Here is a 17,199-nt window from a genome sequence, read left to right on the forward strand (position 1 = left end):
AATATGGCGATCTTGTCGTGGTGTTGCAACACGTCGTTGGTGTGGACGGTCCCTGGTGGTTCCTGTCTGCTGGTATCTCCTGTGGAGTCTAGTGAGTGTTGAATGGTAGCATCCAAACCGCTGTGCGATGACTCTATTCGAAATGCCGACTTGAAGCATGCCTAAGGCACGTTCACGTTCCTCAGCTGTCAACCTTGCCATCACTTATTTAACGTTCCCTCAAAGACTACTTCATAAATGAAAGTGGCTTTTCAGAGACCATCTTTTATAGCCCCTATCAGCATGATTTGCACATTAATTTACGTTTTTCATGCTATGCATGCAATATGTTGTGTTTTGGTGTTATGTTTCATGGAGTGATCAGGCAATCGTTTTTGTAAGTTATTCGTCGTCATGCATGGTCTATAAGGTAGTACAGTACTTATTCAATGATATTTTTAATGCTGATATACGCCCCATTCACATTTGTTATCATCAACTGGTGGTGCGTTTTCAATGATATATATATATATGTGTGTGTGTGTGTGTGTGTGTGTGTGTGTGGTGTTGTGTGTGTGTGTGTGTGTTTGTATGTGTGTGTGTGTGTTTGTATGTGTGTGTGGTGTGTTGTGTGTGTGTGTATGTGTGTGGTGTGTGTATGTGTGTGTGTGTGTGTGTGTGTGTGAGTACGTATGCGTGTATTACATTGTGTATATTTCAAACTGTACAACCATAAACACGTATTCATTTGTTGTTTGTTTATTTCAAACTTCGACATAATATATACAGGTTATCTCGAACCGTTTATGGTGTACAATAACATATTCAGTACATATTTTGTATGTATCTTTTGTGACGTAATCCAGTCTTTATCTTTCTTTTTAAACATTAAAATAAATCCGAAACACGCAAAGGCCAAATACTACACCTTGATTTCGTTTAATCTTTTCTCGTCTATTATCCTTTGATGCATTGTCACTCGCCATAATAATTATGTGTAGCGTGCATAAAACAGAACTACGTGCGCCTACGATGAAACGTCATTGGGCCTAATTGCTATTTTAAAAGTGGTTTCAATCACATTTTACTTGTTTCAAGTACAAAAACAGCAATAAAGGAGAATTATTGACTGCCATCGTCTGCAGTACTTGGACGAGAACAATAAACTGCCACTACCAGTTGTTAAAAGTCCACCGATCCATCCATGGTTTTGTAAGCCTGTAAACATCTTTCTCCACGTGTGCACCGGAAAAACATCAGTATTTAAAAACAAATAAACAAAGAAAGAAAGAAAACATCCCACCAAAACATTTGTTTTTCCCGGACAGCTTTGAGTGCTCGCTCGCTCGCGCTCTCTCTATCTCTCTCTCTCTCTCTCTCTCTCTCTCTCTCTCTCTCTCTCTCTCTCTCTCTCTCTCTCTCTCTCTCTCTCTCTCTCTCTCTCTCTCTCTCTCTCTCTCTCTCTCTCTCTCTCTCTCTCTCTCTCTCTCTCTCTATATATATATATTGCAAATAATTTTATAACTAAATCAATTATTGAAACTTGTGTAATGTATTAATTATTCATGGGCCCAGCGCTGTATACAGACAGCTTTTTATCTCTACAATCTTCAGACGTTTTAAAATTATTTGCAATAAACAAAGTGTTCTGGACTTGATAAAAAACAGAGACCTGTACATAAAATAGTCCACAATTTACGTAGTCTAAAGGTGCATTTCGATTCATAAATACTACTATTATGTGGGGGGAAAAGCCAGTAAAAAATGATATAGTCAGTTATTAATAACATCTGGTCTCCGTTCCACGGAGCGATCTTAGAGCTAAGATCACCTCAGTGCTAGTGGCGTAGGAAGGTGCCAAAAGTGTTGGTATTTGGGGCACACATTATATATTATATATATATATATATAGATATATCTAGATATATATATATATATATATATGTATATATATAATTTATATATGTATATATATGTATATATATATATATGTATATATATGTATATATATATATTATATATATATATATATATATATTATATATATATATATATATATAACCATCGCTGCTGTTACTGGATCAAGAAAGGGGGGGGGGGGACACGCCCCCTTATTCCCCCATCCTGGTTCCTACGCCTATGCACCATGGTATCTTATGCACTTAAGGTGAAATTAGCGCTAAGATCGCTTCATAAAACGGGGCCCTGGTCAAGAAAGTCGTATCTTGACGTCAACGTGTCAACAACGTATATATACATATATTTGTATCACAGACACACTATATAACTACTACGTCGTGCACGTCTGGTGCTGGTGCTCCTTGGAAAACATCCCGTCACTCAACATGCCACTGAAGTGGTCCGAGTCCATGTCTTTGTGGCAGAGGTCGAACCCCTCTGACATCTTGTCGACGAGGTATTCGAACACGAGGAGCCAGCAATCCCTGACCTCCTGAATGAACTCCTCCCCCAGCTCCTGCTCCCACACCTCCAACAGACACTTGGTGTAGATGCGAAAGTACTGTTTGTCGAAGCCGTGGAAGGTGGCGTGAGACGCCCCCAGCGCGATGATGTCGTTCTGGGTCTCCTTGGGCAGAGTCTCGATGTTGTCGACGATTGTCTGGATCACTTCCATGAAGAGTCTAGAGTGGTCGCGAAATGATTTTAGTTCCATCAGTTCTTCCACACTGTACGACCTGTAAATTAAACAAAATCATATCATATTAACAAGGGGACTTGAACCCTTGCTTATGAAACTTTTTAAGAGTCCAAACTCAATCACTAATGACGTCACACATTATGACATTGATGTCTCAGACTCTGTTAAAGTCTTAGAGTCCAAACTCAATCACTAATGACGTCACACATTATGACATTAGTGTCTCAGACTCAGTTAGAGTCTAGAGTCTATAGTCTAAACGTGTTATAAGCCAGAGCCAATGAAAATGAAAAAAAAAAAAAAGTGTTCGGAAAGATATACTTTTGTATTATATATCTTCTGAACCGGGAATATGTCAGGTTTATGACAAGTAATGATACTGACGTCAACTCTCTTGCCTTTGGATACTACAGATCAAATTGTGACCCCAACCCTCAAGTGCATTGGAGTGAAATGTTTTCATGTGATCCATTTAACAGAACTAGTTGGGCAAGGGGGCAGGACGTAGCCCAGTGGTTAAGTGCTCGCTTGATGCGCGATCGGTATGGGACCGACCCCCTTCAGTGAATCTATTTGGATACTTCTCGTCCCAGCCAGTGCACCACGGCTGGTATATCAAAAGTCGTGGCATGTGCTATTCCGCCTGTGCCATGGTGCATACAAAGGATCCCTTGTTCCCAATGGAAGGTTTTCTCTCAAAGACTACATGTCAAAATTACCAAATGTTTGACATCCAATAGTCAATGATTAATAAATCAATGTGCTCTAGCGGTGTCGTTAAACAAAACAAACTTTTTTTTTTAGTTGGGCAAAATAAACTTTAATACAGAACAAATAAATTTTAATACAGGACAAATAAACTTTGATTCATATGATTGATAAATGAAGTGATGTGGCGTCATATTCAGTATAAACTTTAATACAGGGCAAATAAACTTTGATTCATATGATTGATAAATGAACTGATGTGGCGTCATATTCAGTATAAACTTTAATACAGGACAAATAAACTTTGATTCATATGATTGATAAATGAACTGATGTGGCGTCATATTCAGTATAAATTTTAATACAGGACAAATAAACTTTGATTCATATGATTGATAAATGAACTGATGTGGCGTCATATTCAGTATAAATTTTAATACAGGACAAATAAACTTTGATTCATATGATTGATAAATAAACTGATGTGGCGTCATATTCAGTATAAACTGTAATACAGGACAAATAAACTTTGATTCATATGATTGATAAATGAACTGATGTGGCGTCATATTCAGTATAAACTGTAATACAGGACAAATAAACTTTGATTCATATGATTGATAAATGAACTGATGTTGCGTCATATTCAGTATAAAGATCATTCAAAAAATTAAAAATAAATAATAAATAAAAACGAAACGAAACAAAAGGATGATTATGATTTTGATGCATGTCATATTACAACATAGGCGTACGGGTTTGTAAGGTGGGGTGGAGTTATCCTAAAACCCTGCCTCGTACGCTTATTTATAACAATAATCTGTAACATCGCTTTGTACTAGTGTGATGGTATGGAAACGAAAAGAACCATGTCAGTTTGTTACTAATTTATCTTAGCAATAAAAACATTTATCATATTAATAACAGGGCCGTACCCTGACCAAAATCCATGGGGGGGGGGGGGGGGCACTAAATTTTATAAATAATTTTTAACATACTATAAAGATTAAACATTTCTATGCTATTACTGGAGATATATATAAAAAAAAAAAAGGACAACATTCTGAGGGGGGGGGGGCAGCTGCCCCCCCTGCCCCCCCCCCCCGGAGGGTACGGCCCTGAATAAGCATAACTAACATTACTCACACTCAAACAATTGCATACACCTAAATCACATACCAATCACTTCATTTCATTTCAACTTATCTTTCATTTCAACTTATTTTTCATTTCATTTCAACTTATTTTTGTGCTTATATCCAATTAAGGTTCAAGCACGCTGTCCTTGGCACACACAGCCCATATAGGCTGTCTGTCCAGAACAGAAGCCTGATAGGTCCATCGCAGGATCGGTCACCATCGATGGGTTCAGTATTATCCGTCAAATCCAGGTACATCAAAGATTGTGGTATGTACTGCCCTGTCAATGGCGGAGGACTTTCGTTTGGCACTGTCCACTTTGATAAAATATTGCTGTCCAATATTTAGGCTCCAATTTGAACCTAATATGCTATGCTCGAGTCTATTGAGATGGCCACTACGCTAAATATGTAATCAACGAAACTCGTTTTTAGCTGTTTTGTGGCAATTTTATTCTGACTGAATATACCGAATCTTGAAAAAAACGAGGAGGAATTAATCTAGTCTATATTGAATTGATTGGTTTAGTTTTCGTTTAATGTCATACTATTTTTGACAATCGGAATTACTAGTATATTCTTTGCATGTTTTATTTTACAGATATTCAATTGCAAAAATAGTGGGCCACAACTATATTCAAGGATTGTCACAGGAATAAAATAGCAATGGATATCTCTCTCGGATTTTAAAGCCGCACACCCTTGTTCCATTCAGCGAAAATAAATTATAATTTGGTTAATCTACAAACCTGTAACACACTTAGATCACGTTTTTATCAAATGGAGTGATGTCACCGGTAGATGTCGCTCGAAGCACAACAATGCCTACGTCACAACAAATATCACAGACTTGGGGTGCGTTCGTTTCACCTCTCCTGGACATGTTCCAACTGTTCTGTCCTGGTTGTATCCTCTCTCCAGATATCGTAAGACTTAGCAAAATTATTGGTTTTAAGGGTTTGTAACGTTTTATATTGAGCCACTTACTTGTCTGAACTTTATTGTTACTGACAATGTTCACGAACTGTGAAGAAAAATCTCACAAATGAACAACAACAAATCGGATGTTGATTGCGAGAAAACAAACCGAACCAAAATGATAAATGCAATTTTATTTGTGAAAAATGGGGTTTAATAGCGAAAAACAACGCCGTAATGGTTAACAAATAGCCGTAACTAGGGTGTGTCCCTTTAAGCTATATCAACAGTGAACTGAAACACGACTATAAATAAACTGAACAACGATATCGACGTTTTTTGTTTGAGGTGATAACAAAATGACGGTTCGGACTAACCTCCTGACAGCTTGTGCGGATATTTTTAGAGTAAACCTTTTTTTGGTTACGGCTTTGTGTTTCAGTTAATTAAAAATGTTCAGGTATCGATTACTTAAGTAAAACCTGCCCATTCCTATATTTAGGTGTAATAACTTAGTAATGGAGAGTTTATGGAATCATCATTTCATTTCAACTTCTTTTCGTGCTTATATCCAATTAAGGTTCAAGCACACTGTCCTGGACACACACCTCAGCTATTTGGGCTGTCTGTCCAGGACAGTGGTTTAGTTATTAGTTGGTTAGTTGGAAAGAAAAGAGGGTGTAGTGGCCTTACACCTACCCATTGAGCCCTTAAGAACTCGCTCTGGATTGGAGCCGGTAGGAGGCTCAAATCACTCCCCAGGCTCAAATCACTCTAGAGTGATTTGGGCCTAGGCTCAAATCACTTCCCCCTTGCAGGCTCAAATCACTCCCCCTAGTATATTAATGCAGAACGATTTATCTCCATGTGTAAGATGTAATATATAGCATGTGATATATTATGAATATTATTTGTTATTGATATAATTCTATACTACAGTAACATTAATGGCAAGTGAATAAATTAACTAAATAAACTCTGCTTGTTGACACTTATGAATAAGACCGGAGGGCAAATCATTGGGAGGGCAAGTGACCGCCACCCTCATTGTACATGGTCTATAAGAGTATTCTTGACCAGTTTAATGTTTACACAATTGCTTCAACTTTCAGTTCGCGACTTACGAGTTGTGCTAGACGAGAAGGAACGGCAAAGAATAGTGACGATGTGCCACGAAGGGTGTAACACTTCAACTGAAGCACAGGCTATTGGCGGACACATCGGAAGAGATAAGACTCTCATCAAAATATTGGAGAGGTACATATCAATCTATTGTTTTATTCAGTGTATGTTGCCATAAGTACGCCTACATGTTAGCGACCAGGGCATACTTTCACAACTCTCTTATCCACTACTAAGAGACCATAACGCTCTTTTTGCAGATAGTTAATGCACTGCAACACAAGTCGTCAGAAGTCTACAGGGTTTAGTGCCTTCTATCTGATGTATGGTCGGAATGCAATCCTCCCCGTGGACATTGTAGGTGACACCCAAGATGAAGAGATGGAGGAACCCGCTGAGGATTATGAATCAACGTCTCTGCAAGCTCGCCTCCAGTCGATTAGTCACGTTCAGGATATTGTTTATCCAACAGCCTCGGACAATATCACCACGGCACAGGACCGCCAACAGCGCGACTACCAGAAACGCCATTCAAGGAAGACCTCATTTACGCAAGGAGTCCTCGTCCTGGTATGGAATTCCAGACGTGCAGACCGGAAGGGTGGCAAGAGCGTGGATCCGTGGAATGGACCGTACATCGTAACAAAGAGTGTCGGTCAAGGCCTGTACGAAGTCAGACAAACAGACAGTTCTAAGGTCTTGAAGTCGAAGGTTAATGACACCAACATGAAGGTATACAAGCCGAGGGTTTCAGCATCTAGCACGCCACCAAATCCCCAAGAAAAGACAACAGAATCCACCGATGTACAAGTCACACGATGTGAAGAAAATTCCATCTCATTCGTCCCGACTGATGCTCCCTGGCGGAAGTTCGCGTGTCAAAAGATGGACATTGCGCAACCGAAGGGAAGGTTCCCAAAGCGATCACCCCCCGGATCTCTAGAGAAACTACCAGCGAAAATTGACACGATAGTAGGGGACGGCAACTGCCTGTTTCGGGCCATCTCCAAAGAAGTAAGCGGAACTGAAAAGCACCATAGGACAATCCGCTCACAAGTCGTTCAAGTTCTCGGTGATGAACGCTATAGCAAGCACTTCCAGGGTTACTCTCGCCACCCGGATATGACAGCATACTTGTTGGCGAGTGATATGGACAATAATGCAGTTTGGGCCACAGACACTGAGATTGTTGCCGTGGCTTCCATGTTAAATACACCAGTAGTCATACACACGGAAGATCGCCAAGGCCAGCGACGCTGGATGCGGTAAGAATGCTTGTGCGTTGTACCACCCCTCATGGACTCTAACTGTATGATATACCTCACAAATTACAATGAACACTTTAATCGTGTAATGTAGTCATATATGAATCTGAAATGTACGCTTTCTGACATGTTGACCTCATTGTCTATTTTCCATTACCTGTGTTCGTGAAAACATGGAAAATAACCCCACAAGTTAGTCTGTGTTAAGGCTAAAATTAGTCTGTGTTATGGAAAATCTGCTCTCGTGAACCCACTTACATCCATGAGGACATAATATAAAGCAAGTCGATTCAGACGTCATTCCTTATATTGACAGTCACACGTAACAACACAAACTGTTTTTCACCAAGTTTAATCATCTGCAAAAAAACTATTCTCGGAAGATAACTATGACAACGTATACATTGAGTTACAATGTAAACAATAAAAATGTCCTCCTTTGCTTATTATAAGTAACAGCTGGTATTTAATTGACAAACTAGTATTTATTTTGTTTACCTGAAACAGCTTACATTTGTCTAAGCGATGTACTCAAATATGCAGTTACTTATTCCTAATAACTCACTAGTTACCACTAATTTAAGAATTGAAGACGCTACTATTAGAAGGACGTGTATTAAATAGTTATACTTGTAATTTAGATAGGGGAGTGATTTGAGCCTGGATGGGGAGTGAAATGAGCCTAGAAGATCATGAAAGTATTAAAAGATAATTAGTCCTTAAAAAAATACTATCCCTTTTATCCACAGCAGGCATGCAATCAGTAAAATAGTTATCAAATAATACAAATAAAGTGACATAATGCAAGTGTATTCCTTTCCTTTATTCATTAATTGCAATGCCGATGTCATTCTAGATAATAGTGCACTTACTTTAAATTAAATGGCCGTGTATTAAATAGCTATACTTGAGTGATTTGAGCCTGAGGGGAGTGAAATGAGCCTGGGCAGGGGAGTGATCTGAGCCTAGGCTCAAATCACTCTAGAGTGAAATCTGAGGGGAGTGGTTTGAGCCTGCTACACCGGTAACAGGCTGCGAACCCTGTACCTACCAGCCTGGAATCATCGCTCAATTACTGAAAAATAATGGAGCGTCGAGACAATACAGTGACGTCACAGGCGTGTTTTTAAGTAAAGATACTCGGCGGCATATTAACACACAATGAGTACTCTCTTACCCAAACTGTCCAAACAGTTTTTTCAAGCCAGGCACATCTGTGAATATTCTTATGAAGACTTGGGCGCCGGTTCGAACCGGGTCACGGTACAACACGGGCCAGGTACTGATAATAGTGTCAATCTGAGTCTCGGTAAATCCAGACTTTTTAACTTCTTCTGGAGCGTCTGTCTCTTCAACTGCCACGGACGTGGTTTTGGTGAGGTCGCAGCCCATCACCGCGTCACGCACGCTGCAAATAGAGGGCGCTGTCGGCCATTCACCCTGCAAGAAAAATGGCGAATAAATCAATTTAACGACAACCCAGGATTAAAAAAGAAAAAAGAAAAGAAAAAGTGAATAAATCAGTGTTAAACGACACGCCAGCACGACAAAAACCGTGAACAAATCGGTGTTTAACGACACCCCAGCACGACAAAAACAGTGAATAAATAAATGTTTAACAACACTCCAACACGACGAAAAGATACACATCAGCGCGACAGAACCAAACTGAATGAATGGATGAATGAATGAATGAATGAATGAATGAATGTTTAACAACACCGTCTAATGAGAGTTGGCTAACTACACGACGGTCATATTTTTGGTGGAAACTCCAGTGTAAGGTCACCACAACCCATCTGAACGTTCTAGTAGTTTAACTAATATTAAAACAGTAGCTGTATACCTGTAGCAGTTAGAACGATGTATGTTACACGATAGAACGCGTTAATATAATACAGCTTTAGAAAGATGACGATGAGTGGACTGAAATGTGATAATTATAAGCAATGCAAAATCAATTTATTCTGTAGGTTGTACTATACCAAATAAAATCGCATGGGCGACCATGTTAAAATTTTTGCTTAAAAACAAGCAATATGCAATATATCAACCAAACTATGACCCATAAATATCAGTACTACAACCCCAACCTCAAAGTATTAACCGAAGAAAATGGCACCTTTCACGGCTCATTTTCGGTATAACCAGATGTTTTTACAACACCCCTAGTTTCACACAAAATATGAGTACTTTTTTTTACAGGTACCCCATACATGTTCCAAGCACAGGGCTACTTGATACAGTGGTATTAGATTAAATAAAATTGCATACATTTTTAGCCCAGATGAAACTAATTCTTTTTACAACCAACACACTCACATTTATAACCAATCACAGGACTAGTGGTTTTAACTTCTCTATCAAAAGTTCGATGCATCTCGAATTTTGACCCAGCCGGAAATTATTTGGTTTAGTGCTACCTGAAGATGATACATACTAATATAACAACTACTTCGGCGAAGTTCGCATCGCTTCCGTTAGCTCGAGTGTCATCTAGTGTTATTCTGTTATTTGTGAGAATATAAAAAGAATAACGCTAGAGGAGGCTCGAGCTACTCTTCCGTGTTAGAGGCAGACAAGGGACACTGCCAACGTGTCCATATCCACAGAAGGTTGAGACACGAGTTGTACTTTGTGTGAAAACTCCTTCCAAGAAAACAATTCACGTGATCATAGTGTGTGAAACAAGCCTTATTTGACAACACTATGGATATATAGAGAATTATATCGATGAAATCAGTCACCCGACACATGTCCGCCAGCACGCGTTATTGTTGACATTGCCGATCGACCTATGGACTGTAGCAAGTGAGTGTCTATTTAACAGACCACACCACTACAATAGATTGTAGTAGATTGTGGCCCGTGAACGTCAGTTCGAAACAATCACACAGTTGTTCTGTGTTCTGCATCACATCCAACAACATACTCACACGCAATGTCAACATTCCTGTGGTGGTGCATTTCCACAACAAGGGATTGCGTGTTCCACCGATCCACTGTGCCGACAAATCAATATGTCCCGTGTTCGAATTGATGCCACGGCTATTTCTGTACTCTGTACTATTATTTTAAGAATATTGGAAACATTCTAGAAACAATGAAAAAAATGTAATTACTAGTAATGAAATTACATCTAACAAAACTAAACCAAATTTGTACTTGCATGACTGAGCCAAGACAAAACAAAGAACTACTTATTTTAATCTTAATGCAGATCACTGAGATGCCATCCAGTATCCCGTTGCACTTTTATTAAAGTTGGGCAAACTTGTTTGGGTTTTTTTCTTAAAAGCTGAATTTGAAAAGGTGTTTCTATGGCCATTTCCCCCGTAGAATCTGATTATGATGGAATTTATGACATAACAGGATGTTTGATGTCGGTTAATGATAAAAAATAAAAATGGCTGACACAAACGACAATTTTCGTAACGTTAGGTTTATTTTTTAATATATTATGGATTGTAATATATGATTTGTTATGTTTTTCCAGGGTGCTTATGTTAAATATGATGTCCAAAATGTGATCTGATGCGTGGGTATTGATCTTTACTGGCAAGGTTATCTCTTGCTATCTATAGAATCATATTATAATATGTTGTACCAAGTCTTTCAGTTAGCCAGATCCCATATGTAGAGATTGGTTTCAGTTCTGAACGGCAAAACCATTAACGTATTCAAAATCATATCTCTGCATAAGACAAAGTGAAACGGGCGTTTAGACAATGCGACAGATCCGAATTTCTGAGTATAGATCGAGATATGTAACTGATCTGAGTGCTTCTATAGTTTATTTCAATTATGTTGGGTAAAACAAAGGACGATAATCGATTACTCCACTATTATTAAATAATAATAGGTTCATCTATATAGCTAATTTTCTCACTTTTTTCCTTTCCTTTAAAAAAAAAAAAAAAAAATTAACCAAATAAAAAATTTCTCCACATACGCATCGAGGAATAATGGGGTACCGTTATTACACGTGTGGTCTGGGGGTAGTAATTTTCTGTCTTTGTATATTAAGACCAAATTGGGAAATCCCAACATTTCAATTAGGTCTGTCTCTACTTTTGTCCTTTGACCGTATCAAATTGTCCAGACACGTGGAAGATTAAAGCATGAATATATTGTTGTTTACATATTTAAAACAGTTTTCACAAGCGTTAGATATACATAAACTTGTGTTAATGTACATGCACTTTTTAAACCAATCTCGCTGGTAAAGTGGTTAAGCCATCGACCTTACAGAGGGGAGATACTGAGTTCACTGTGCAATACCGGCTCCCACCCGGACATGGAAGTGTAAAGCCGCACCAGAGGCAGATCCATGGATGACCAGGGATCCCCCCCCCCCCTAAATATATTTAAATGCCTTTTTTGCCTTTTTAAAATGTCATTGGCAAGCTATTTTTACCATTTAGTTTGTGTCCTTTTTCTCTTAGTTCCCATAAAATATTTCATGGATCCGGCTCTGCGCACGCTAACCTGACGTCCCTCTCACTAATCCCAAACAACTAACCCTTGTCCTGGACAGATGAAGTGTGCCCAGCAGTACGTTTGAAAGTTAAATAGATATAAACAGGAAAACACTGGATAAAAGCAACGCAGCGGAAGTCCCTTAATGGTCGTGTACCAAACTTTTGAGAGGGTGGTCTTGACTAATATAAATTTTTAATATCCTTACAACGTAAATTCCTCATGACCATCCTGACCAGGCCTGATGCTTATAAAACGTTTAGAGTCTAGACTCGAGACTCTAATAGAGTCTAAGAAACTAATGTCATGACAGCGCCATACAAAATGTATGCATGTGACGTCATTAGAGATTGAGTCTAAACGTTTTATAAACACGGGCACTGGTGCTTATAAATTGTTTTTTTAGAATCTATACTCGACACTTTCATAGAGTCTGAGACATCATTAGAGATTTGGTTCTAGTTTTTTCAGCACGGATTCTGGTTATGGATCCTACTGGACGGTCCTCTATTATGATCAAGATTAGGGTAGGGAACTTTATTTTAAGTTACATGTATTATATTATTGTATTTGATCACTGGTTATTTTTAGAATCTATACTCAACACTTTCATAAAGTCTGAGATGTAAAGATTTGGTTCTAGTTTATCAGCACAGGACCTGCTTATGGATCCTACTGGCTATTGGCAAGCTTATGGTAGGACACTTTATTTTAATGTATTATATTATTGTATTTGATCACTTATTAAACCACTACATGTAACCAATCTATAAGACTTCGACTCTTATGTAATGGAAACTCGTATATAATAGGGCGATGTTATCTACATGGAAAAACAATCACAGGTAAATTAGATTTTTATTCACTTATTATAACCTGTTATGGTACCATAATATTTTTACATACTAAAAAACAAATGTCTGACTTTATGTTGGCTTTAATGTTTGTAATATGTTTTTAAGAAAACCTTCCCACAAAATGTCTTATTTCATTGGGAAAGATTTCTAGAGTTCGAAAGTTTAGCGTACCCTGCAGTCGTCATACACATCTGCCATTTTGAAAGAGATGTGTGTTTTGACGTAAGACCAATCCCTAATACCAATCAAAGCGATCGCATGAATAGAATGGAAGAGACCAACCCTCGTAATGCAGACGTCTCATTCAGTCGTAGAAAGGTGAATACGTGAGTATTAATGGACGGAGTTTTGTATATTTGCAAAGAATCTCGCCAGAATGTGTGTGTAACAAGAACGTATATAGTCCAAAAGGTTGTGTACAAGCGTAAATCACAACCAGATCAACCTACCATCAGTCTATGATGGACTGAGTCTGGAGAGATTATCGGAATTACCTGAATTTAATGATGTAACTGAATATGGTATAACAGAAGAAATTAGTGACGGTGGCCAAAAATAAAGAGAATTCAACATACCTGTATTCATGAAAGTTCCACCACATATCACTGGGGCTCTTAGCTTTTTAATGCTATTTTAGACTCTGGCATCTTTCCAGAAAATTGGTGCAATGGCACAATTATTCCTGTGTTTAAAATGGATGATAAAAATGATGTAAATAATTATAAGGGTATCACTCTCATGAACCACTTATCAAAATTGTTCACAACAATATTAACCAATAGATTACTGAATGTGAGTTCAACCTACAATATTATATCTGATGCGCAGTTTTGGTTTAAAACCGGTTTTAGCACAGTTGACGCTATTTTTGCTCTGCAGAGTCTTAGAACTACTACGCTTGGCAGTAAGAAAATACTCTATTGTGCTTTCATTGACTTTAGTAAAGCATTTGATACAGTTGAGCATAAGGCATTGTGGCTAAATATTTATAAATTAGGATTATATAGTAAGCTTGTAAATGTTGTAAAATCAATGTATGGTCAAATAAAAGATCAGGGAAATATATCTGAATCCTTCTGGTACAAATCCGGTCTAATTCGCCATTCTTGTTTTCTTTATTTGTTAACGATCTAGAAATGGAACTGTTAAATTCCACCGACCGACTATACCAGTTAAATATGCTTCATCTCTGTCTACTGATGTATGCTGATGATACAGTATTGTTCTCTGAAAGTGCGCCTGAATTGCAGAGTATGTTAGACACTTTGTATATATACACAAATAAGTGGAATTTAAAAGTAAATATTAATAAAAGTAAAATCGTAGTATTCAGAAAAGGTGGAAATGTGAAATCTGAAGAAAGGTGGACATACCACGAAACCGATTTAGAAATTGTTGACAGTTTTGACTATCATTATAATGGAAAATTTAATACCACTCAGAAGGTAATATGCAACCAAGGTAGAAAAGCTATGGCTGCTCTATTCGGTAAAACTAGTAACTATTTCTTAAATGCAGAAACATTACTATCACTGTTTGATACATATGTTAGCAGTATTTTAAATTATGGCCTTGAAGTTTGGGGTTTTAACAAAGCAAATAGTCACGAGATCCTACATTTACAATTCTGTAAACGTATTTTAGGCGTAAAAAAAGAGCACAACTAATATGATGGACTATTTTGAATTAGGTAGATCACCTTTGTACATAAGTAGGAACATCCGTATTGTTAAATATTGAATAAATTTGTTGAATACAGATAACTGTATTTTGAAAGAGTGTTCTAGTGTGTCCTTTCTACAGTAACATAAGAGATAAATATATTAAACCTTTTTATTATAATAAACCATCAACATTTAAATTAACGCAACTGCTGTCCAGAGATAATTCAAAACAGCTAATTAAATTGTGTAAGCATTTGAGCACTGCTACAACGCATAGAACAGACGACATTAATACATGACATATGTTATTATATTGTATATTATTGCTATGCATGTATTACCCATTTATTATTGACTTGTATCGATTGTAACCCGATGCTACTTACCATTCCCCGCAATGTGCACATTATATAATTATATATATAAATATGTATGTATGTCTACAAAATGTATATTTTTTGGCAAAAATAAAATGTGTAAATAGCCAAATTGGATCTGGTGAAGAACCACACAAAGAGGTCAGTGAAAAATGGGAAGACTTTTACTGCATGATACTCAGCTCAACGGACATTTTCTGTCACTGACGTAGCTATGATGAAATTCTAGAAGCCATCATAATGAAATGACGGCCATATTGAATTTCAAGATTGCTGTCATGATCAGATGAATAGAACAATTGTTATCTGTGAATTCATCGACATAAATAGTTTAATAGTACGCAAAAAAATGTTTATATTCTTTCTGTCATATCACCTTTATTTGACACCCGATAGCCTAGATGTGTATATTTGTGATAGGGTGTCGTTAAAAATTCATTCATGCAGTCGTTAATGAATGAATGAATGGATGGATGAATGAATGAATTTTCATTCATTCATTCATTCATTCATTCTGTCATATATAACCGTTTCACTGCAGTCGTTGCGGTAAGCGAGGTAAACTAAAAATCATTTTAAGGTACTCCTCCGTCAGAAGGAAAAACCCTCTGTCGCCACATATGCTACTCTTTTACAACAGGCAGCAAGGGATCTTTTATTTGCGCTTCCCAAAGGCAGGATAGCACAGACCATGGCCTTTGTTGAACCAGTTATGTATCACTGGTCGATGCAAGTGGTTTACACCTACCCATTGAGCCTTGCGGAGCACTCACTCATGGTTTGGAGTCGGTATTCGGATTACAAATCCCATGCCTCGACTGGGATCCGAACCCAGTACCTACCAGCCTGTAGACCGATGGCCTAACCACGACGCCACCGAGGCCGGTCCGTCAGAAGGAAGTCTTTTGGGCAAAAAGGTCCATCTCTAGTCACACCAAAGTGCGGCAATGCGGCTTTTTTAAAAAAAAGAATGGATTGCACAGAAAAGGTGGATATATTTGATACCGAAATAAGGGGCATTTTTAAATTGAAATCAGAATGCACGTCCTAGTTCATGCGCGATGGCATATTGATCAGAAATTTATGTTGATTGGCCTTATCCGAGAAACTGACGACAATATGCGATAAACTACTCACCAGTAGTACACAAAAACAATATATAATTGCAATAAAAGTCATGACGATTATGAAGAGACTGCCATTAGCATATTCAGTAGCGTATCTCTGCATAAGATTGATACCAAGCGATGTTTTGATAGAGTATACAAACCTAGCTCACTGACAGGTGCTTTGTTTACAGCGGAGAGCTGGTCGTCCCCACGAAATATGGTTCCAACTCCTTTGTATGTAATTTTTATACTATTTTCGTGCTTATAGCCATTTAAGGTTCAAGCAGGCTATCTTGGGCACACATATCGACTATCTGGGTTGCCTGTCCAGGTCGATGGGCTAGTGGTTAGTTGTTAGTGATTACTGGTTAATTAGAAAGAAATCGGTGTAGTGGCCTCACCCCCTACCCACCGAGTCGTTAACTAACACTGGGTGGTAGCCAGAACTGGAATGTGAACCCGGTACCTACCAGCCTTTAAATCCGACAGCTTAACCACTACACCATCGAGGCCGATATTTATTTTGTTTAACGACACCACTAGAGCACACTGATTTATTAATCATTGGCTACTGGATGTCAAAAATTTGGTAATTTTGACATATAGTCTTGAAGAGAAAACCCGCTACATTTTTACATTAGTAGCAAGGGATCTTTTATATCCGCCATCCCACAGACAGAATAACATATACCACGGACTTTGATATACCAGTCGTGGTGCACTGGCCACTGGGCTACGTCCCGCCCCTAGGAACGTCCAAATGCGCACTCTTATATATTCCAAGGAAGTGTAAGTATTTTCAAAAGTTATTGCTCAAATGAAAGTCCCTTTAAAGGGATATTCCCGAATTTGCGGCACTTTTTAAGATGTTATTGACTAACAGAGACTGTTTAATGATTGTAATTACATATCAAATATATTTT

General features: G+C 38.0%; 1 protein-coding gene across 2 annotated transcripts in view; it reads right to left on the reverse strand.

Moving 5' to 3' along the window:
• Positions 1-2,048: 2,048 nt before the first annotated feature.
• The window catches only part of LOC121370595 (globin C, coelomic-like), a 48,581-nt gene continuing 33,430 nt past the window's right edge, over positions 2,049-17,199 (reverse strand). Inside the window, exons 1-3 of one of the 2 annotated variants that reach the window (XM_041495924.1) lie at positions 9,513-9,614; positions 8,968-9,230; positions 2,049-2,675 (exon numbers count right to left, since the gene is read on the reverse strand). In XM_041495924.1, coding sequence (XP_041351858.1) covers positions 2,270-2,675; positions 8,968-9,182 — 621 coding nt within the window. In that variant the 5' untranslated portion in view covers positions 9,183-9,230; positions 9,513-9,614 and the 3' untranslated portion in view covers positions 2,049-2,269. Of the gene's footprint in view, positions 2,676-8,967; positions 9,231-9,512; positions 9,615-17,199 lie in introns of those variants that run through there. The other variant, XM_041495923.1, reaches the window with a different exon arrangement.

The sequence above is a fragment of the Gigantopelta aegis genome, chromosome 4, assembly GCF_016097555.1.
Source record: "Gigantopelta aegis isolate Gae_Host chromosome 4, Gae_host_genome, whole genome shotgun sequence".
In the NCBI taxonomy this organism is placed as follows: Eukaryota; Metazoa; Mollusca; class Gastropoda; order Neomphalida; family Peltospiridae; genus Gigantopelta; species Gigantopelta aegis.